At 39.8% G+C, this 23,451-nt stretch overlaps 1 protein-coding gene across 1 annotated transcript in view; it reads left to right on the plus strand.

Moving 5' to 3' along the window:
• The window catches only part of lrriq1 (leucine-rich repeats and IQ motif containing 1), a 197,777-nt gene that overhangs the window by 95,290 nt on the left and 79,036 nt on the right, over positions 1 to 23,451 (plus strand). The window contains exons 16-17 of the mRNA XM_048607661.1: positions 9,277 to 9,762; positions 11,651 to 11,879. Coding sequence (XP_048463618.1) covers positions 9,277 to 9,762; positions 11,651 to 11,879 — 715 coding nt within the window. The remainder of the gene's footprint in view (positions 1 to 9,276; positions 9,763 to 11,650; positions 11,880 to 23,451) is intronic.

The raw sequence follows: 23,451 nt of genomic DNA on the forward strand, positions 1-23,451 counted from the left end.
GCCATCATGGTCAACAGAGACATGGTCAGTTGAAGGGCCTGGTCCTGTGCTGTCCTCTTCAATGTTCAGTGTAATGACCTAATTAATTTTCAGAGTGTTTCCACTGTATCTAATGCCTCTTTTGAAGCATGGAGAAACACTTTCTTCTTGAGCTGATCTCCCTGCTGAAATGCAACTTTAATATCATTAACCAAAATTCCAAGCATTTATTTCTAGCAAAGCTAAGAAAACTTTCAAAATTGCTTTTTCCTCCTGTCATATCTTGGTCCCCAGTTTTTCTTCCAAACCTTGTGCTACCAGCTTTGCTTTATCATTACAAGTCCCATCAGGAGATACTTTTTCTGTGCGTAAAAGAAAGGGTGTCCCCAGATAGGGTTGGTTTCCCTTATCTGGAGTCTCTGTGTACATCTCTAATTCTCTCCAGCTTTACAATTCTTGTTGTTTGGCATCTTCTATTAACTTGTCTTCTAGTTTTTTCATGGCCACTAAGACTTCTTGATCACATGGGTTTCTACTCCTGGCTTGTAATACATTCCTTGCCCTTGATAAATCATGCCCTGTGTCTTACCTTTTTTGTCTCTTTCTGGATTATTACTGATTGACCTCCCCCTCCTAACTGGGTTCTTTTCAACAGTTCGTGACTTGTCTTTAAAGGCAGGTTCACTTCTATGGAACTGCATGTTCATTTGCAACAAATTCTCAGCACAGACTGTTCCTGACAGTGCATACAATAATTTGCAGTTCAGCTAATCTGCCAAATTTTTATGAACCATTGTAGAAGACAGAACAGAACAGCACAGGAACAGGCCCTTCAGCCCACCATGTCTATGCTGACTATAATGCCATTCTAAGCTAATGCAATCTGCCTGCACATAGCCTGTATCCCTGTATTCCCTGCTTGTTCATGTGTCTGTCTAGTTATATCTATTACTGAATGGTTCCATTTACATTCCACATTGCTAAAAGGGCTTTATGCTGTTCATTTGTACACGCCTCCCTAGATTTATCATTAACAAATTTTATCCTCCCACTTTCCACAAAATCATTGAGAATTCTTTTTTGCTAGTCCAAGTCTGGTCCATATTCAGTTTTCCATTACTTTATTCGCTATTATCTTCTTGCATTTACTATGTATTCTTATTGATGGCAGAATGATTTCATAGAATCGTAGAATCCCTACAGTGCGGAAACAGGCCATTCGGTTTCAACAAGTCCACACCAACCCTCCGAAGAGCATCCCACCCAGACCCATCCCCATACTCTAATCCTGTAACCCTGCATTTTCCATGGCTAATCCACCTAATTTACACCCCTGGACACTATGGACAATTTAGCATGTCCAATCTACCTAACCCGCACATTTTTAAAGTGGGAGCAAACCAGAGCACCTGGTGGAAACCCACGCAGAAATGGGGAGAATGTCTGTGTGGTGTGTGCACAGTCACCCGAGGGTGGAATCGAACCTGAGTCCCTGGCGCTGTGAGGAAGCAGTGCTAACCACTGAGCTAGCATACTGCCCAAAATATCTAATTTATATTAAAATATTATTGTTATACCTTTAAATCATAGTCACTATCTTGTTGAAATCTTTTCATTAGGGCCAATTTCTAATAGGTTGTGACAGTGTCCTTTGTTATTTTTTACAAATCTCATATAATGCATATCTGTTTATATGAACTTATCATACTCCTAAGCCCTTATTCCTGTAGCCTTTACTAAAATTTGTAAACTTTTGGAGAATGGATAAACAAATTTCCTGTGTGATTTTAACACAATTTACTTTTAGGTTTCAAAGTTTCTATCCTCTGAGCCAATTATGCTTCTTTAATTGCTCTATTGAAGAGATTATGTTCCATTTAAAGGAATATAATTGCATCCCAATAAAGTAAATTTCAAATTCACAGATTTTCCAAAAAAAAAGTTCTATTGTTTTGCATGTCCAGTTTCATCTGTGCTTTCTGCATTGATAGCCAATTTAATAACAACATTATCTGACTGGACACCGTATCCGTGCCAATTAAATGATTGATTCTCGCTATATTATAAGGAATAACCATTGTTTTCAAACATTTGGTGTGTTATCATCCCTAAATCTGAAACTTGTATAAGTCGCAAATTCCTTAACTTTATCCTGATCCTTCTTACTTAAAGAGTCTAGGCAACATTTTAGCCAGTCTATTCCCCACAATGTAGATGTGGATCCACTGTGTAATATTGTACAATGGAACGCTGTTCCACCAATACATTTGTCACTGGACTGCAACCCCTTGTCACAATACCACATCCTCACGTTGATCCATACCTCCATCTTCTTTGCCTCTGACTCTTCTGTCTCGTGTTTAGTTTTGAAAACTCTCTTATGTGTTTGGATCAGTTCATGTCATAATGGTAGTTTGAATCACACCTGAAATATCGATTGACTACATCCTGACCTTTTTTGAAGTTCATTTTCTTATTGTAAATCCCAACTTCTCTTTGCTTTTCAAATATCATTTCTGCCTTCGTTTCTAATAGTTACAGTTACTTTTCAGTCTGTTGCCTGTGACCCCATTTCTAGATGCTTTTGACAATTTGTTAATATTAAGAACTCCATTTTTTGAAGTATCAGTAATTGCTCTTTTTGCAGTATGAATGCTGGTTGAAAAGAATGCTTTCCGAGAACCTTTTTTTTTTAAGTACTTCTGACATTTGTTCTGACAGTGTATGTTTATCCACAATTTAATTCCCATACAAACTAGAATCAATCAAAACTTGATACTTTGGTATGGTCAAATAACTTAAATTTCTGGACAGACTGGACAATTTCCAAATGAAATTTCTACAGTCTTGCATGCAGTCTACTGAATTCCATTAAGTACTCTTGCATAGTAGTATCCTTGGTCTTTTTAAATTTGTAAAAATTACTCTAAGCACTCAAATCTTCTTTTTTATTCAATTGTATCCATGCAAGTTAACAATCTGTCCAAAGTTTCATCCATGTTCAATCGTGGATTTTAATCCCTAAAAACATTGCTTCTTGTATCATGCGTTTCTATCATGAAGAAAGTACAAAGGCCATACCTTATTTCCTTTCGGTAAAGAAGTAACCCAGGTTCATGTTGTAACTTCATTCTTCCCCTGGTCTTAAGGCTCACTTTCAAAAATCACAAGTGGACTAATCATGCCTAAAATCTTTGCATTTTGACTCAATATCCTTTGCTACTTCTCCAATACAGAAGAAGCTAAATATGTTTGAAGAGTCCAAGTCTATACTTTTGGTGAGAGCTTTTTTTCAGTTAACAAAACTCCATAAATTTCACACATCACTGATTACTAGTTTCCTACACATGTTGATATTTTTAAATCAACCTGCTCAGACGTGTTATTTCACACTGTTGGAGCAGGTGAGACTTGAACCCGGCCTCCTGGTCCAAAGATAGGGAAACTCCCATTGCACTACAAGAGCCACTGCTGTCTATATTTATACAGCTAATTGACAGCTGACTAGCCCTTGATTAATATGTTCACTAGCTGTTCCCTCATTTTGTTTGGTCTCTGGCATCCTTGCAGACCATATTTGATCATAACAATTGGAGATCAATGTTTCGCAAATGCTTTGAAGGCGTTTCTCTTCACGGGCCAATGAAAAAATGAATAAGTGACAGAGGCAGTCAATAATATGATATCAATCTCAGTGACAATTAAGTCCATGAGATCATCACATGTTTTTGAGGCGAACAGCAAGTGACTGTTTCATCCTTTCTCAATTTGAGTTTATTTCAAAGCCAGTACAGTTTAGAGCTTTTTCCGTTGTGAAAACATACAAATACTGCCTTAAACTCAAAGTATTTACCCCGTATCATTTCCTAAATTGTTTTTTGGTGTGTTAAGTGGCGTTGCAAAATTGTCATTAATTTATCCAAGGTTAAAAGTAACTCACAAATTACAAGTGTAATTCTTCTGCCTGGCAGTAGTTGAGCTCAAATGTAACTACAGTAGTAACAGGCGTCTGCAGCTGGGTGGTAGCAATGAACTAGTAATACTGTCCAAATATGTGGAATGGGTAAGTTAGCAGAAATGACAAGCTGCCATTCAATCTCCCTCTTCAGTGATGTTGTCATGAGACAAGGTGAGTGAAAAGTGAATTTGTTTTTACTACAGCACATGAAGTCCAATTGCCCTTGGAATTATTTAAGTGTGTCTTGTACAATAGAGATCTTGTTATGAACTTACAGTCACTACTTTAAAAAAATCTAGTCACAAACAAGCTATTAAAGTGGCTGCTGTAAATTATGTAACCCTTCGCATTTGAAAGTGCCATGTCTCAAGTGAATTCTTAACTAAATATCGACCTTCAAAATCTTCATGCAAATTAACACATCTCTGTTTAAGGATGGGCCAACACAAATACGTCATCCAGTCTAATGTTATTCGGCGACCTTCCCTGAAAACCAATGAAAAAGGCCCATTCAATCAAATTGAATAGGTCAGTCTGAAGCAAAGACACCCAGCAAGAGTTTTACCAGAAATCAGCTCTGTTATTTTCATTGCATTTTAAGGAGAGTTTGTAGAGACTTGAAGAGTTTTCTCATGCTAATGTCCCAAACTTGCCTCATTAACTATGTGCCAATCTTCTACGGTACGCTGATCGTCCAGTGCTACCTTCATTCTCATGTTCTCTGCGAAGAAGTACTCGCCACTGCTAGTTCTGGGATTTCTAGCACCAGCACCAAATTTAAAAAGCTGTTGTGCACAAAGTCAAATGTTGTCAGTCAGGAGCTGCCTGTATAGTTCATGACATTTTCCTGGACATGGTAGATAAGGGGAAATTGATACCCTGCTTTTTAGACAGGCACCAAGAGTAAAGCAAGAAGCTGTCTTCTTTCACCAAGACTAGCAGAGGACTGGCAGGCTGCCAGCCTGGACTGAGGTTCCCACCTGAGTCAGTGCATTCTCAGCAGTCCAGTAGAACTTGCCGGTCTATAGCCTTCTGCACTTCACCAGAGTTCCTGCCATCATCCTCTGTTTGATACCTCACGGTCACTCTATCTCTGTTACTGCAACAAGGCTCATGCCTCAGCCATTCAAGGAGGAAAACCTTCACTTGGGGTTCCTGGCACAGTGGAGGGCAACCAGTTCAGGTCCTGCTCAGGCCAGTCAGAGTCAGATGCTGCCATCCTAAAGGGTGAGGAACCAAATGATGGGCATCAGACCACTGTCCTGACTCTTTCTACGCTATTGAGGGCTGTTTTCCTCATGGAATGAGAGAAAGGCAGATATTATGGGAAATCAAAGTGGCTGTGACAGCTATTCCTGTTGGTGCAGCTGGTCAAGTGTCCTAAATGCGTACGTTGGTAGCGCAGAAGGTGGGTGCAGGAATAGCGATGTCAGGGATTGCGGTGGGCAGAAATCAGACAAGAGAGATGCCATAGGGACATGACAATGAGGGGCCTAAATGACGTGAGTTTGGTAGAGTTTTTGCTGGGCTTTGTGGAATGCTACAGGGATTAGTGCTGGGGCTACAATTATTTACAATATATATTAGTGATTTAGATTTTATGAAAATGACTGTATTTTATTCCACGTTGTGAATGACAGAGAAACAGGTGGAAAAGGAAATGATGAGGATGACTCAAAGAGTGTGCGGGGGGGATACAGACGGGTTAAGCAAGTGGGCAAAATATTGACAGATGGAAAAAAGGCTGGAAAAATGGAGAATGCTTAAAGCTAAAGCGCAAAGGGATTTGGGAGACTTCGTAAATAAATCACAAAAAAAAGCTAGCATCCAAGTTCAGCAGTTTAGGGAGACAAATGGAATGCCGAACCACATTTCAAATGGAATGGAATATGAAAATATGGAAGTACTGCTAAAACTATATATGACACTAATTAGACCACCCCCAGAATGCTGTGAATAGTTTTGGTTCCCTTATATAGGCAAGATATATATTGCTGGTGGAGATAGTCCAGAGAAAGTTCACTAGGCTGATTGTCAGTATAGGGTATGGAGGGATTTTCTCATGAGGACAGATTGAGTAGGCTGGGATTATGCTCATTAGAATTTAAAAGAGTGAGTAGCAACCTTGTTGAAATTCTTACAAAATTCTTAGGGGGCTTGACAAGGTAGATGCTGAGAGGTTGTTTTCTTGTGGGGAAATCTAGGACCAGAGGGCATAACCTCAGAGTAAGGGATCACCAAGTTAGGACAAAATGAGGAAGAATTTCTTCTGTCACAGGGTCGTGAATCTGCAGAATTCTTGCCCAGAGAAGCATATAGAAGCTAAGTTGTTAAGTATATTCAAAGCTGAAAAGGGAATTGAGGGTTACTGGAAAAAAGCAGGAAAGTGAAGTTGAGGATTATCAGATCAGCCATGATCTTATTGAATGGCAGAGCAAATGTGATGTGTCAAATAACTAACTTCTGCTCCTGTGTCTTATGGTCTTATGGATCTTGAGCTTCCAGTCACCTGTCAGGTTAATTCTCCGCTTTGCCTTGTGCTATCCTTTTTTGTCCTCGGCTTACATGGATCTTCATCGGTGCATGATAGTGAGTTTGAGGAACAACATTTCATCTTTTGATTTGGCATTTTCCAGCCTTCTGTACTTGGTATTGACAATAGTTTGAACTCCTTTTGGCCCTGCACCACTAACTCTTATGTTAGTCCATTGCTCTTACTTTCCAATCTATGACAAACCTTCCCTTTTGTTCTTTTCCACCATGCCCCTCCCACCAATTTCATCTGCATTTCTGAATTTTGCCAGTTCTGATGAAAGGCCATAGTCCTAAAACATTACCTGCTGTTTCTATGTCTACAGACGTCACCTAACCTGCCATTTCTAACATGTTGTTTGTTTTTAATTTCAGATTTCCAGCATGCACAGATTTTGCTTTTGAATTCTAACATTGTCCTAGTCTAGCTATTCTTCTCTCTTTGTGAAATTAAGCTCATCAGAAACCATATGCTTTTCCACGGCAATTTTTTTCTCATACTTCCACGTTATTTTGCTGATCTATATTGGATTCTAGCCTTGTAAAGATTAAATTCTAATCCTTCCACTTAAATCCTTCCATGGTTCTCTCTGCTTGTCTACCTCCTCCAGTTTGACAACTAGAATCCTCTTCCCACATTACCCACACTTCCTTTTTCCTTCTAATCGTATCTGTTCCCTGATTCTGATGTCATCTACATGTCTAGCAATTGTCTCCAGCCCTTGCTCAAACAACTTCTGAACCAGACTGTTCTCAAACTCAGTGTCTTATTTAACTCTAAGGTGAACTTCCAGCCGTACATCCACTCCATCACTATGTCTGTCTATTTCTATCTCACTAACATTGCCTGACTTGTGCCTCTGCTTCACCTTGTCTGCTTTTGATTCCATCTTTTGTTACTGCTAAACCTGATTATTTCAATATTTTCTTGACTCGCCTTCAATCTCTCACTGTATATTAAATTGAGGTCATCCAAATTGCTTTTTGTATTGTTCACACATCACATTATCCATTGACCTATATTAGCTCCCTATCTGGCAACCCCAATTTTAAAACTTTGATCTTTGGCCTTCAAATCATTCCATGATTTTGCCTCCAGTCTTTGCAACCTCCTCTACCCCATACAACATTTGTGTTCTCTGTGTTCTTCTAATTCCAGCATCTTGTAATCTTTGATTTTAATTGCTTCATTATTGGAGACTGTGTTTTTACTGTACAAGATCAAAATTCTGGAATGTTGTTCATATGCCACAGTGCCTCTGTACCTCTCTTTCCTCCTTTAAAAAGCTCTCTAACCTTATCTCTTTGACTGAACTTTGGTCACCTATTTAGTATCTTCTCATTTGGGAAGGTGTCACCTATTGTTTCATGTGCGCCTTGGGATATTTTATGGTATTAAAATTGCCAAATAAGTGCAAGTCATGGTTGTCATCTACTGTTTCAATAACATCCCTGGCCTTGTAACAGAAGGCGTGGAGGATTTGCCAGGAACCAGTGTTGAGGCTCAACATAACTGGATAGTCTCCCCACCCCCCGGCCTCATCCCATGACCAACCCTCCCACTTATTCCCGCCTCCTTGACCTGACACAACCTGTCCATCTTCTCTCCCACCTATCTGCTCCTCCCATCTCACTGACCAATCCCTACCACTCCCTACCTGCACTCACCTGTCACCATCCCACCTACCTTCCCCAGCCCCACCCCTCCTGTCTATTTATTTACAAGCTCCCTTCCCGCTCCCCCATTTCTGAAGAAGGGTCCCTACCCGAAACTTCAACTTTTCTATTCCTCTGATGCTGCCTGTCCTGCTGTGTTCCTCCAGCTCCACACTGTGTTATCTCTGACTCCAGCATCTGCAGTTCTTGCTATCTCCATAACTGGATAATGGTTGTTTTCTAGTGATTTCCATCAGATTGTAGGCAGGGTGTTGGGGACAAAGGTGGGAATACAGTTTGCAGACAATAATAAAATTGATTGAAAGAGATCGCAAATAAAACTCATGCTTTATGTAATAGCTCAGTAGGTCATTAATTAACATGTTTTCTAGGTTACCATTGACAAATATTGACAATATATTGACAATATATTTTGTACACAATTCTGTAAAATTTGCAGCACAGAAACAGGCAGTCAACCCTAAACCCTAATCCTATCGCAGGCCAATTTTGACCAATATCACTCTAACCTTAATTCATCTCACCCTTTCATGTCCTTCTAGAAGGTAATGGCCTAGTGGCAATGTCACTGGATGTATAATCTAAAGACCCAGGCTAATACTGTGGGAGCATCAGTTGTATTCCATAGTAGATGGATTGAATCAATTGAGTTTTTCCAACAATTTTGAGGGAAGAAAATCTGCCAAATTTATCTATGTAATCTTCATGTGACTTCAGACTCTCAGTGATACTGTTGACTTTTAACTGCCCTTTGAAGTGGCCTAGCAAGCCTCTAGGTTCAAGGGCAATGAGGAATGGGCAACAAATACTGGCCTCCCTAGTGATCCCCACATCCATGAAAGAATAAAGAAAAATAATTGCATTGACATAGCTTCCTTTTAAATAAATCTATTCAATTCACCTCAACCACTCCAGAACAAAATGTAATGATTCTCTTGATGAAGGGTAAATTTTAAAAATAAATCACCAATTTTTCCATGTATTCCATCTAATTAACTTCTGTCCCTGAATTCCTGATAATGGTAATGCCTGATATGAACTTTGCTGCTTTCATGCCATACTTATCCTTAGCATCAGTATGTAAAATGCAGCACTTTGTTTTTAATGCGTATTTGTGCTTTTAATGACAGATTGGACTCTTTGGACATTACAGAAACACGCTGTCAACACTGTGAAGAACTGATGCAGCTGGCTGAAGAATGTAGATATGCCCATGAGTATGGAGAATTATGCCTCGCTGAACAGAGAAAACATCCTAATAGTCTTCATGAGGAAGAATTCAATGTTGAAAAGCAATGTAACAAGCTGACCATCAATCATACGAAAGAAAATAGCCAGAATGCTGACAGAAAAGTTATTTCTGACCCAGTTCAGACTGCTGTTACCTACGCTTCTGAAAAGATCAAGCAAAGTGATCATTCACATCTTGCTTGTCAGGTTTCTGAGCATGGTGACCCCAGACTCCTTGTAAACCAGGAGGGAACTACTCTGCAGGATTTCCGAACAAGCAAAAGTCCAGTATATTCTGAATATAACAAAATAGAGTCACAGCCGCAGAATAAAGAGCATTTGATGGATAAACATCAACAATGTATTTCAAAAGACAACTTAGAAAAGTAAGAACACAATTAGAATGCTGATATCATTTATGTATTGAATTTTTATGATAGCTCAGAACTTTTGGAAATTCAATAAGCAAAAATAAGCAGCAGACCCAAGACTACCTAATCTATAGCAGAGGCTACAGTCTATATTAACCACAATTCACTATATGCTATCAAATCTCTGCCTCTGTAATGATGGACCTATGTGTTTTCCATTGCATGTAGGTTGAATTGTATGGCTGGTGTATACAGAAGATGGTAGAGTAATGTAAGAAGCAGAGACTCTGTGATTTTCAGAAAACATATAATATTTTAGTGTTACGTCAACCAGTAATGCAGTTAGAAACAAGGGCATTTCCACATTTCCAAATGTGGCCATTGTGATAGTGTGGCCTACAAATATCTTCCTCCCTCTGGCTTCTCCATTCTTATGATTCTTTTTACATGATTTTCTGGTTTAACCTTGTGAAGATGACCTAAGCCAGCCAGAACGTGATTTATAAAATAGCAGTAAACAGCAAGAAGAATTAGCTGTCCAAGAGTGGTGGTGTATAAAAGGTTCTATGTAATATGTTTAGGACTAGCAGTTTTGTAGCCAGATCTTCTTGTATTCTAAGTTTTAGGAAGCACTCAATTTTTGGTTTAGCTTTCTTCATGCATTTCTTGTACATGTTCAAGTTTTCTTGTGCATTATATTTTTTTTAAGAGAGAATTGTAAACTGTTACAGCAAAGAACAAGGATATTCAGCCTGTCATACCTGTACCAGCTCTCTGCAAAAATAATTCACTTTGTGCCTCTCCCCTGACTTTTCTCCACAGCCTGCAAAGTTTTACTTTCCAGATAATGATTCAGTTCCCTTTTGAAAGCCAAACTGAATTGCCTCCACCACAGTCCCAAGACATATGGTCAATTACTTCAAAAACTAGGAATTTGCACTTATTTTTCTTATCACAAATGATTTTTATTTGTTCATTGGATGTAGGTGGCATTGTCTAGGCTGACACAGAGATAATTAGTCGTGAAGCCACAAAGAAATTTGAATATATGAATAAAAATCCCAAAATTTTAAGATCTTGAGCGATAAGGAGGCCATGTGAATCAGTGAACTCACGTGAAGACTGAACAAAACTTGGCATTCATTAGAATTTGAGCAACCAAGAAGTAGGAAAGCTGGAGTGTATGCAATATAGATGGTGGGAGACCAAACAGAGGAGCATTAGAATAATTGATTTGGAAGTGATAATGGCACGTTAACAGATACAACCATTGTTACAGAGATGAAGAGAATTTAGGCTTATAAAGTCAGCTTGTGGCCAAATAGAATGGTGAAGTTGTAAGCTTCATCCTCAAAAAGTGACTGAGATGGAATCAAAGGCAAAAACATGGAGTTTGATGCAGCACTCGAACATGACGATTTGAGTCTTCTTGATGTTTGCTGAGGAAGTTTGTAAGTTATCCACAACTGATGCTGGGGAAGCATGCTAACAGCACAGACAGATGAGGAGTCCTGATGTGTCCTAAAGAGGTACAACTGGGAGTTGTAAGAATACAATTTAGACCATCACCGTTGGATGGCATCACCTGGAGGTGTGTTGGTGAGAAAAAAATAGCTAGAAATAGATCACTGGGAGGTGGAGACAGGAGAGATGGCCATTTATAAAATAAGTGACAGGAGGAAAAAAGATGAGCATTTAAAATAATTTGCCAATGATTTTCTGTGTAATAAATGTCCATTCTAAGCTAGTTAAGACATAATTGAGTACAAAACCCTCAAAACAAAACTAGAATAACTTTATCATTTTAAAGATTGAACAAATACAACATATTTCATATTTTAGATAATTACTTTCTGTTTGTCCTGATTAACAATGGTATGTTTCAATAACCTTGTGTTTGCAGCCATGCAGCCATTGTCTTACAGTCCCACTGGCGAGGATACATTATTCGCAAAGAAATTCAAATGTGCATGATACTTCATAATGCTGCTTCAGTGATACAGGCTGCATGGAGAGATTACCGCAAACGGATGAAAGTTGCCTTCCGGAAAACTACTCAAGCTTCGTCTAGAAAATGCAAGATATTTAGTGGAAGTCAAGAGATCAGACATAAAGCTGTCACCATTATTCAGGTTAGATAAAATGAATGGATAGCATTTCCTTTAGCAAATATATTTTAAGGATAATGTCAGAAATTTTTAATAGAATTGCTATTCTTCAACTGTAAAAGAACTTATACAGTGAGAACGCGTGCTGAGTGTACATTGCTTGCAAGAAACATATAACTTTGGATCAATGGTTCCAAAGGTCTCTTCAATTGTGGTTTTCCTTGTGTCCTATGGGGACCTGTTATAGACTAATTAATAGAGTCTGATTACCGTAATTCATCAACATCTCAATTATCAATAGCAAACTACTTGTGTTGTACGGAGCTTTGGTGTATAATTACCATTGTGCCATGCAGTCACCAGGATGAAAGATAACAAATCACAAAAACATTAACGGATTTATGCTACGAAAGGGGATCATTTGTCCCATTGTGCTTGTGTCAGCTGAATAAAAGCTGTACAGTTTGGTTCCATTTTCTAGCTTTTGGTCTGTCATTCTCTACATAATGACACTTCAAGTGCCTATTTCTATCATGTAAAAATTCTGAGAGTTTCTGCCTCTATTACTCTTTGTAGGCAGTGAGTTCGGAACCCCACCACATTCTAAAAAAAGAAAAATTCCCCTTAATTCCCTTCTCTGCCAATTACCTTGAATTTATGCCCTTAGTTACTGCCCTATCTGCTAATGGAAATAAGTCTTCACAGTTGACCCGACTCTGGCCTTTGTTCTTTTTATGTACCTCAATGAAATCTCCCTTCATCTTCTTCTAAAAACAATAATTTCAGCCTCTCCAAACTTCTGTCATAGCTGTCTCTATTCTTGGCAATATCCTTGTAAATGTCCTTTGTACTGTTTCCAATGTGGCCATATCCTTTCTTAAGTCAGTGATCTGAACTCTACTCAGCAATTTAGTTGTAGTCTAGCTATCATTTATACCGTTTTCTTATAATGGGGAGGTTACAAATTCTATGCCTCAGCTCAAAAGAAAATTTCTCTACTTTCTTTACCACCTTACCTCTGCCGTACAACCTTCAAGGATTTGTGAATGTGTATTCCAAGATTCCTCTATTCTTTTACATTTCTCAGTGTTCTACCTTTTTTTGTGCATTTCCTTGTCCTTGTTTGCCTTCTACAAGTACAGTGCCTCATAATTCTCTCAATTGAATTTGATTTGCTGCTTTCCTGCCTAATCAGTCCATTGATATGTTCTCAGTCTATAGATTTCTCCCTCATTTGAACTCCACATACATTTTTTGTGACATCTTTAAACATCTTAATCGTGCTCACTGTGTACAAGTCTAAGTCATTAATATTCACCACAAAAACAAATCAAAGGACCTGGAACAAACAGAAAATGCTGGAGAAACTCAGCAGGTCAGGCAACAGATGTGGAGAGAAAAACAGAATTGACCAATTCCGGTATAACTTTTGCTCAGAACAGGATCAGATACTAAATCCTCCAAAAATTCACTGGAATTGTCCTTCAACACACAAAAGCAGTCCGGCCATTACTCTCTGCTCATTATAATGAGCCAATGTTTGATCCAATATGCTACTTGTCCTTTTAGATCCTTGGATCTCATGGCTCTTGCATTTTTAACCAGTGTTTTATGCAGGATCTTGTCAAAAGCCTTGCTAAAATTAATGTAAGCTAGAACAAATATGTCACCCTCCTTATTACCTCTTCAAAAAAGTGATCAAGCTAAATTAGGTGTGACACTTTCTTAACAAACACAGAAAATTGGTGGAGAAATTCAACAGTCCTGGCAGCATTTGTGAACAGAGATACAGAATTAACATTTTAAGTCCAGTACGATTCTTCTGCAGATTTTTCTTTCATGTGATAACCCTTACAAGGTCAGCATGTCTGGCAGCATCTGTGGAGGGAAATCAGAGTTAATGTTTTGGGTTCAATGACTCACGAATTAATCTCCCCCTGGAGTTTGTTGAGTATGAGTTCCTTTGGTAACAAACAATGGCCTGTCCAGCAAGAATTCACCACCTGAGCCCTTTACAAAGCAGACCCAGCTGCCCCCCTTCCGTGGTTATGTTCGAGCCCGGGTGTCCTTGGACTAGGGAGCACGTGAAGGCTATCAATGCTCTCGATGGCTTTAGAGAGAATTGGACACCACAAGGGACACAGTGCTTTACTTACCCCTCCGACTTCATTTTGATTTAGCCCCTTCCCCCTCTCCCTACCCCCATGCTTCACTTTTCATGGTCCACATTGCCCCATATAGGCTTTGCATGTAAATTTCTATTTGGCAATGGTTAATTGATAAAAACAAAAACAAAAGTCACAGTGATTTGGTGGTGGGAAAGTAATTTGATTGTGTATGATAGCACATCCAGATGTATAAAAAGAAATCAGACCCAAAGGGCTGTTGTGGCACAGTGGTAGTATCCCTAACTCTGGACCAGAAGATCCAGATTCAAGTCCCTTCCTGTTCTAGTGGTGTGTCATAAAAGCTCTGAACAAGTTGATAAAGAATATCTATTTAGCAGACCCAGAAGGGCTGCTATGGTGTCGTGGTCGTGTCCTTCTGGCTGAACTTTGAGACCCGGGTTCAGGTCCTATTTGCTTCAAAGGTGTTTAATAATATCTTTGAACAGATTGATTAGAAAATATAAAGTAGGCCCAGGGTTGGATCTCCTGAACTATCTGTCCCAGGCTGGGAATAGCCTATGCATGCCATGACTAGTGGCTCTATTTTAGTACAAAAGCAAAGTTGCTGGAAAAGCTCAGAGTTAATGTTTCGGGTCCAGTAACCCTTCCTCAGTTCTGAGGAAGGGTCATTGGACCCGAAACGTTAACTCTGACTTTTTTTCTTCACAGATGCTGCCAGACCTGCTGAGCTTTTCCAGCAACTTTGTTTTTGTTCCTGATTTACAGCATCCGCTGTTCTTTCGGCTCTATTTTAGTGTTCAAAAATAAATGAAGTCCCTTTCCAGTCAGGCTTCCTGAGTTATTACACGTAACAAATTCTTGCTTACTATGCTTGGTTAATCTGTGCCTTTCTAAATGACGACTTATACTGTCACCTCAAATTTTTTTCCAATAATCTTCCCGCCAATGATGTTATGGTGACCACTATGTAACCACTTCCTCCACTTATAAACGCTGGTACAGTATGAGCAGTCTTCCAGTTCTCTGGCACAATGACTTAGCCAAACAGGATTAGAAAATTGCAGTTAGAGTCCACGATTTGCTTCATCTGGGATAAATTATGCCCAAACCATGCAATTTATTCAGTTCCAAATGTGCTAAACTCCTGAATGTTTCCTCTCTCAGTATGTTTATGCTGTCCACTATTTGACATTCCTGTTAACTACAAATGCTGCATCACCCTGCTTTTTGTAAGACAGATGTGAAGTATTTTATTAAGAACTATGCCTATCTCTTGCTCTTTATGTATAATTGGAACATTCTACTTGATTTTTTTTCTTTAATATTTCATGGAATTTCAATATTACTGGCAGTGCCATCATTTCCCTTGACTTGGCTTGCTAAATCATGTCAGAGTGTTTAAGAGTCAACCACGATGCTGTAGGTCTGGAGTCAGATATAAGCCAGACAAAAAAGATCACAAGGAGGTATTAATTAACCCATAGTTTCAGTGATCTAATGGGTATTATCCTGTGCTGGGAAAAACAGATTCAAGAGCTAATGACCTATCCGCTGCAAACTAATGCCCAATTTGGGTTCCGCCAGGGCTACTCAACTCCTGACCTCATTAAAGCCTTGGTTTAAACATGCATAAAACAGCTGAATTGCACAGGTAAGGTGAGAATGACAGCTCTTGACGTCAAGGCCACATTTGACCAAGTGTGGCATCAAGGAGCCCAAGCAAAACTGGAATTAATGGGAAGCAGGGGGTAAACTCTTCCTGGTTGGAGTCATACCTGACACATAGGAAGATGGTCGTGGTTATTGGAGGTCAGTCATCTCAGCTCCAGGACATCTCTGCAGGAGTTCCTCAGTGTAGTGTCTTAGGCCCAACCATCTTCAGCTGCTTCATCAATGGCCTTCCCCCCATCACAAGATCAGAAAGTGGGAATGTTCGCTGATTATAGTGTAATGTTCAGCATCTTTCAAGATTCCTCACATACTGAAGCAGTCCATGTTCAAATGCAAAAAGATCTGGACAATATCCAAGCTTGGGCTGACAAGTGGTAAGTAACATGCGTGGCACAAAAATGCAAGGCAATGACCATCTACAAAAGGAGGTAATCTAAACCATCACTCCTTTACATTAAATGGTGTTACCCCACTATCAACATCTCAGGGGTTACCATTGACCAGCAACTCAAATGGACTCGTTACTTAAACATGGTGGCTTCAAAAGCAAGTCAAAGGCTAGGAATACTGAAGCAAGTAACTCACTTCCTAATTCCCCAAAGGCTGTCCACCATCTACAAGACACAAGTCAGGAGTGTGATGGAATACTTTCCACTTACCTGGATGGGTGCAACTCCAACAGCACTCAAAAGACTTAATACCATCCAAGACAAAGCAGCCCTCTTGATTAGCACCACATCCACGCACACCTACTCCGTCCATCACCAACGCTCAGCAGTAGCAGTGCATACCATCTACAAGATACACTGCAGAAATTCACCAGAGATCCTTAGACTACACCTTCCAAACCCACACTCACTTCTATCTAGAAGGACATGGGCAACAGATACATGGGAATGTCACCACCTGCAAGTTTTCCTCCAAGCCACTCACTAACCTGACTTGGAAATATATTGCCATTCCTTCACTATCACTGGGTAAAAATTGTGGAATTCCCTCCCAAAGGCATTGTGGGTCTACATACAGCACACAGGCTGCAGCAGTTCAAGGAGGTGGCTAACTACCACCTTCTCAAGGGCAGCTAGGGATAAGCAATAAATGCTGGCCCACCAGTGACCCCCACGTCCCACGTCCCACGAGTTAATAAACAAAAAAAAATTGACAGTCCAGTCTGTTTGTATTTTCTTTGATAGCTTTAGGTGCTACATGTCTACAGTGAAGTTTTTACCCCTTTAGTTATCTTGTGTCAGTAGAGGTCCTGTTTAAAAAAAATGTTGGACTTATATTAAAAATGGCAAGACTACTTGGGGTTTTTGACCTATGGTCATGGCACTCCCTGCTGTCACTCTCTAAAGGACCAACACTCACTCTTTTTTCCTTCTTAAATATGTGTAGAAACTCTTTCTATACATTTTTACTCCTACCCAGCTTCATCCCATACTCTAATTTCTTTCTTCTGATTAACCATTTGGGTGTTCTCTTCCATTCTTGATATTCTTGTCTTCCTGTTCTAATGGTGAAAGAGATGGCAAGGAAGGGAAGTAATTGGACAAGTTGGTCCTGGAGTGATCCTTGCTCCCTTTGGGCTACTTCACCAATTATGTTCTGAGTGAGAAGATCCATGGGCCATTACCTTGACCTGCCACCAGTTAAAACTCCTAGGTAGTCAAATAGCAGCCACTGATGGCATCAACTTGCCACCTCCCCAATTACCCGCCTTGCTGATGGCAGGAAAGGTGCCTGGTTTCCCAAGTAGGTAACTTCTGTCAGTCTGGAGACAACGGGAAATATGGAGTGGGAGGTGGGGTCTCTGGAAACCATGCCCCTTTCCTGGCCTCTGACCTCTTGACTTCCCCATCTCCCCACAACATGCATCTCGTGCCAAGAAGCATAAAATCTTACAGTCTCACTGTTGGATTCCTTGAGGAGCAAGGCCTCAGCTGATGTCTTTGGGACGGAAAAACTGCCTGTCTCTGTTGATCTGGGAAGCCAGTGCTGAACCCTGCAATAGGCTGAGAATCTTGACAATAGCTTGCCAATCAGCTCTAAAACTGATTAGTACACAATAGGTCGAGTTTGACCGCAGTATAGGTGGTGCATTAGTCAACAGTAATCATGTCTGCCCCCACACTTAGTCCCAAAAAGGGAAAATTACAGCCAGTCCCCATTATTGACATAAGCTTTATATTCCAAATTTATTACATAAATTTAAATTTCTCTGGCTCCTAGGGTGGTAATTGAACCTGTGTCCCTAGAGTCTTATCCTAGATTACAAGTCTAGTGACATTACCAGTATATCATCATATTCCGAGCACTAATATTTTTATATCCTCTTTGCTTTCTCAGTTTCCCCTACAATTTAATTTCTGCAATTTCTGTACTGCTGTAGCTTTTCTACTATATTGAGTTCTCATTGTCTGACACCGTGACATCAGCTTTCTTTCATTTTTCCTCATCTTTCTCCTTATCTATTTGACATCCAGGAAAGTCTAGCCCTTTTTTTGTGCAAAATTATTTGTTCTGAACCTCTTTTATCATCTTTAGATGTCTTCCACTACTGATTTACCTTGAATCACAAAATGTCATTTGACCTTTGAAGTCTGCTGGCTGTCCAAAGAAATAAATAGCGGTGTCCAGTCCACTTTTCGTGAATCTCATCCCAGCTTATTAAATTGCCTTTCTCCAATTCAAAACGTTTACGCTTGATCTATCTTTGTCCTTTCTAAGAGCTATGCTAAATCTAGCAGTATTATTGGCAGTGCTGTCTCTTCCACCTGTCCATCTTAATTTTCTACAACAATATCCAGAGTTGTTCCTTGCTATAAACAGGCTTAAAAATTTGATCTGAGTGTATTTGAAGATTTTTCTGCGCTTCCTACCTTTAAAGCTGACTTTATCATTGAATACTACTACCACCTTATTCTCTTCACACTTCCCAAAATTTTACTGACATGTTTGATCATCCATCTCCCTTTGACTTCTTTGACATCTTTAGTGTACTCCCAACCATGTGATTGCTTCTCATTTCAATCGATCTTTCACACTCTAGTATACAATCCTTCCTCTCAGCTGTGATTGTTTCTTTAACCATAGCAGCAATACTCCCATTTTAATGCCTCCTTTATCCAGTCTGCAAACCCTGCAACCAAAAATGCTGGTTTGTCATTTCTACTTTTTTAGTGAATTAAATGGATCCTGGTAATTTATCACATAGCAGTTCCTATCAATGTCAAATGCATTCCTTTATACATATTATTTGATTTCCTCAAAAAAAAATTAATGGCATTTTTGCTGTTTAATACTTTTTAAAAACTCATGTTAGGTATCCATGTGTTTGTTAGTGAGTATTGTTTTGATCCTAGTCTTGAAACTTGAGTATATTTGCTTAATTAATCCCTTTCTCCTAATGACCAAAGATGTTATCCACTCAATTTTTCTTCACTCTCTTTGGGCTCTGTCTCCACCCACCGTTTATTCCTTACCCCCTCCTCCCACCCTATCTTCTGTATAAAAACCAACCTTTTCCTAGCTACCATCAGTTTTGAGGAAGAGTCATTGAACCAAAGCATTTACTCTGATTTCCCTCCACAGATCCTGCCAGACGTGCTGAGCCTTTCCAGCAATTTCTCTTTTTGTTTCTAAACTCCAGCATCCACAGTTCTTTCAGTTTTTATACAGGTGTTACATTACTTATCCTCCCCTCAAATTTAAAAATATTTGAAATATCAAGGTTGGAGCCTCTGTTGAACCTAAACATCAATGGATGCATACCACCCAGTGCCTTTTTCCTGCAACATGTTCGGCTCCCTCATTGATAGTAATCTATTTTAATTATTCTATTTCTTCCTCCGGTATCTTTTTAATCAAAGACAAAACAATTTACTACTACTGCCATCCCTACATTCTCCAGAAGAACACTGTTTTCATCACAAAATAGACCTACCCTTTCATTAATCAACCATTTACATTTTATGTTGATTAAATCCTTTGTTTTTCTTTCACTTAACCCGCCAAATTTTTTTTCTCTTATTGTCCATAAATTGCATACTTCTTTATTTTCAATCTAAACTTTATCTAGTGTTACTAAAACGTAAATTTTGATATTTCCACTATGATGTGATCCTGAGCTTGGTAGCTCTTTGATTTAGGTTAAATAGAGCGGGAACATTGAATAATGGATAGAGTTTGAATCACTGTGCATTTCTGGGGCTAGATTTTCCAACTGTCAATGGAATCGGGATCATATGCAGATTAGATTTGACAATCATGTTCTCAGAAAGCATACTGGATCCCACAACTTCCAGATGCACTTTTCAACAGGAGGATGGGTATATAGTTGGAAGCTGGAAACCTACATGCTTCCAGTTATTCTTAAGCAACCTGCTCATACATGCAACAACACAGGAACAAAAACAAAGTTGCTGGAAAAGCTCAGCAGGTCTGGCAGCATCTGTGAAGGAAAAAACAGAGTTAATGCTTCAGGTCCGGTGACTTTTCCAGCAACTTTGTTTTTGTTCTCTGAGGAAGGGTCACCGGACTTTTCCAGCAACTTTGTTTTTGTTCCTGATTTATAGCATCCGCAGTTCTTTTGGTTTTTATTTAGTATGTAACAACACAGATCCTGGATAGGGTGGAACCTGAACCTCAGCCTCTTAGTTTAGACAGAGGGACACTACCAGTGTGCTACATGAACTCCATTTGAATGCTTCCAATTTAAGTGCATTTTGACCTCATTAATTAGCTCATTAACAGACCTCAGAGGAAGCATTTGGCAGGAAATGTAAGATTTTGATCTGACTTATTGTTACAACAAAATTTAACCAATGACAAAACCAATGTAAACAGCATAACCCAAGTAACCGTCAATTAAAATTTATTGTCTGACACCTTGTGCTTATGTCTCGTCCAACAAGGTGCTTTCTCCCTGTGGCTAATGATGAGATGGAGGTACCCTGCTCCACTATACCTGCAACTGATTGAAATGCCTGTGAATTGTATCCTTATCATAGTGCCCATTGGGATTTACCTACAGGCTGTTCATTGGCATTACTGCAGTTTCAGTCACAGAGCCTTACAGTTACAGATGGGTCCTGAGTCAGAGGGACTGAGGAGGCATTGGGATGGCCTCCTCAGCATTTTTGATTGGCTCAGCATTGTCATGCTGCCCTCATATGCTGGATGCTACCAGCAAGAAAGCAGCTGGCCAGAGAGAGAACAGTAGTGGGCACTCTGAGCTTCATTTCCACCTATCACTTACTTCTGCCCCATCTATCTTCAGCATATATATCTTTCAGTTCTGAAGAAGGGTCACTGGACCTGAAACATTGGCTCTGTTTTCTGTCTTCAGATGCTGCCAGACCTGCTGAGTTACTCCAGCAATTACTTTTTTGCTTCACATTTCCAGCAACTGCAGTTCTTTGATTTTTTGCTTAGTGTTTGGCCCTCTAAGAAAGTGGCTAATCTTCAAATCACCAAGCCACAATTCAACATAAACCACATGGACTCATTCATCATCTGATATAGAGGGCAATGTACACATTATAATTCAGAAGTTTGCTTTTTGCATTATTGACAAAAGCTGAAGTATATCTGGCCCATTTTTGTGCCAAAAACAAGTATCAAGAGGCTCACCTGGACATTACGCTGCTCCCCCATCTCTACTCTCCCAGCACTGACCTGAGGGCTGGTGATACAGAGACCTGAAATTTGGATCTGCTTCTTTAAACAAACTCCTGGGGTTGGCTTTGTTCAGTTTCCTTTCTGAAGTAAAGTAGTTGATATCTTTACTATTAAAGTTTAACTCTAAACATATGCAAATTCATCATCCAGGTTGTTTTCATATCATTTTCAAAAATGCTGACTGAAATGCAGATGTACATTTTCTACTGGAATAAAGGAATGTTTATAATTCGTATACATACAAAAGCTACAGCAAGTATATAATAAGTACTGTCTGTTATATTGGAATGCTGCTTTCTGGTTCCTTGGCTTCCTTTCCCTATCACACATTTAGTCTTGCAGTTCACACATAGATGCAACCTCTTTGGGTGGTATATTACTTATAATGAGCCATTCTGGATGGCAGCAAGAAGAACTTTCACTCTCATGTCGAGACCCGGTTCTCTCTCAGCTCTTATTAAAACCTAAAGTGCTGGTGGCAAGCATGGTAGACAAGTGTGATCACACGGTGACTATTTATTCATAAATCCTGCCATCAACCTGGGCTGGGGCCTCAAACAGGATCTGGAAGCTGTGAATATGAGTCATGAAAGCTCCCTGGGAGGGGAGCTCATACAAGAATGATTCTTTGCCCGTAGTCACAGACCAGTTGCACATGCACAGAGTGAAGGCCTTTGTGACTCAAAGATACAACTGGCTGATCACTGTTAGCTGTAATGCCCGTGTGCGCGCAGTCGATGATTCCTTGCACTCTAGGGAAATGGGCAGTCACCGCTAAACCCAATACCTCACCATCTAACTCTCCTCATCTGTGAAGTGAGTGACAAATTAATTCACAAGTCTGTGGAAACCATTGGTCTCCTTCATAATCTATCTTTGCCTGATGTCCATGGAGTTCCAAAAAGCACCATAAGAACTAGGAGCAGGAGTAGGCCGTCCGGCCCTTTGAGCCTGCTCCGCCATTCAGTAAGATCATGGCTGATCTTTTCGTGGACCCAGATCCATTTACCCGCGTTGTCAACGTATCCCTCAATTCCTTTATTGTTCAAAAAAAATCTACCTTATCTTTAAAAGCGTTTACTGAAGTAGCGTCAACTACTTCACTGGGTAAGGAATCCCATAGATTAACAACCCTCTGGGTGAAGAAGTTCCTTCTCAATTCAGTCCTAAATCTGCTCCCTCTAATCTTGAGGCTATGCCCTCTTGTCCTAGCTTCAACTGCCAGTGGAAACATCCTCTCTACTTCTATCTTATCTATTCCCTTCATAATTTTATATGTTTCTATAAGATCCCCCCTCAATCTTCTGAATTCCAATGAATATAATCCCAATCTACTCAGTCTCTCCTCATAAGCCAACCCCCTCAACTCCGGAATCAACCTAGTGAACCTCCTTTGCACCCACTCCAGTGCCAGTACATCCTTTCTCAAGTAAGGAGACCAAAACTGCACACAGTACTCCAGGTGTGGCCTCACCAGCACCTTGTACAGCTGCAACATAACCTCTCTGCTTTTAATCTCAATCCCTTTAGCAATGAAGGACAAAATTCCATTTGCCTTCCTAATTACTTGTTGTACCTGCAGACCTACCTTCTGTGATTCATGCACAAGGACACTCAGGTCCCTCTGCATAGCAGCATGCTACAACTTTTTACCATTCAAGTAATAATCCTTTTTACTATTACTCCTACCAAAATGTATGAATTCACATTTATTTACATTGTATTCCATCTGCCAGACTTTTGCCCACTCACTCAATGTATCTATGTTCCTCTGCAAAGTTTCACAGTCCTCTGCACACTTTGCTCTGCCACTCATTTTAGTGTCATCTGCGAACTTTGACACCCTACACGTGGTCTCCAACTCCAAATCATCTATATAAATTGTAAATAATTGCGGTCCCAACACCAATCCCTGAGGCACACCACTAGTCACTGACTGCCAGCTAGAATAGCACTCATTTATCCCCACTCTTTGCTTCCTGTTAGTCAACCAATCCTCTATCCATGCTAATACTTTACCCTTAACGCCATGCATCCTTATCTTATGCAGTAGCCTCTTGTGCGGCACCTTGTCAAAGGCCTTTTGGAAATCTAGGTATACCACATCCACTGGGTCC

This window comes from Rhincodon typus, chromosome 18, assembly GCF_021869965.1.
Source record: "Rhincodon typus isolate 14 chromosome 18, sRhiTyp1.1, whole genome shotgun sequence".
NCBI classification, from domain to species: domain Eukaryota; kingdom Metazoa; phylum Chordata; class Chondrichthyes; order Orectolobiformes; family Rhincodontidae; genus Rhincodon; species Rhincodon typus.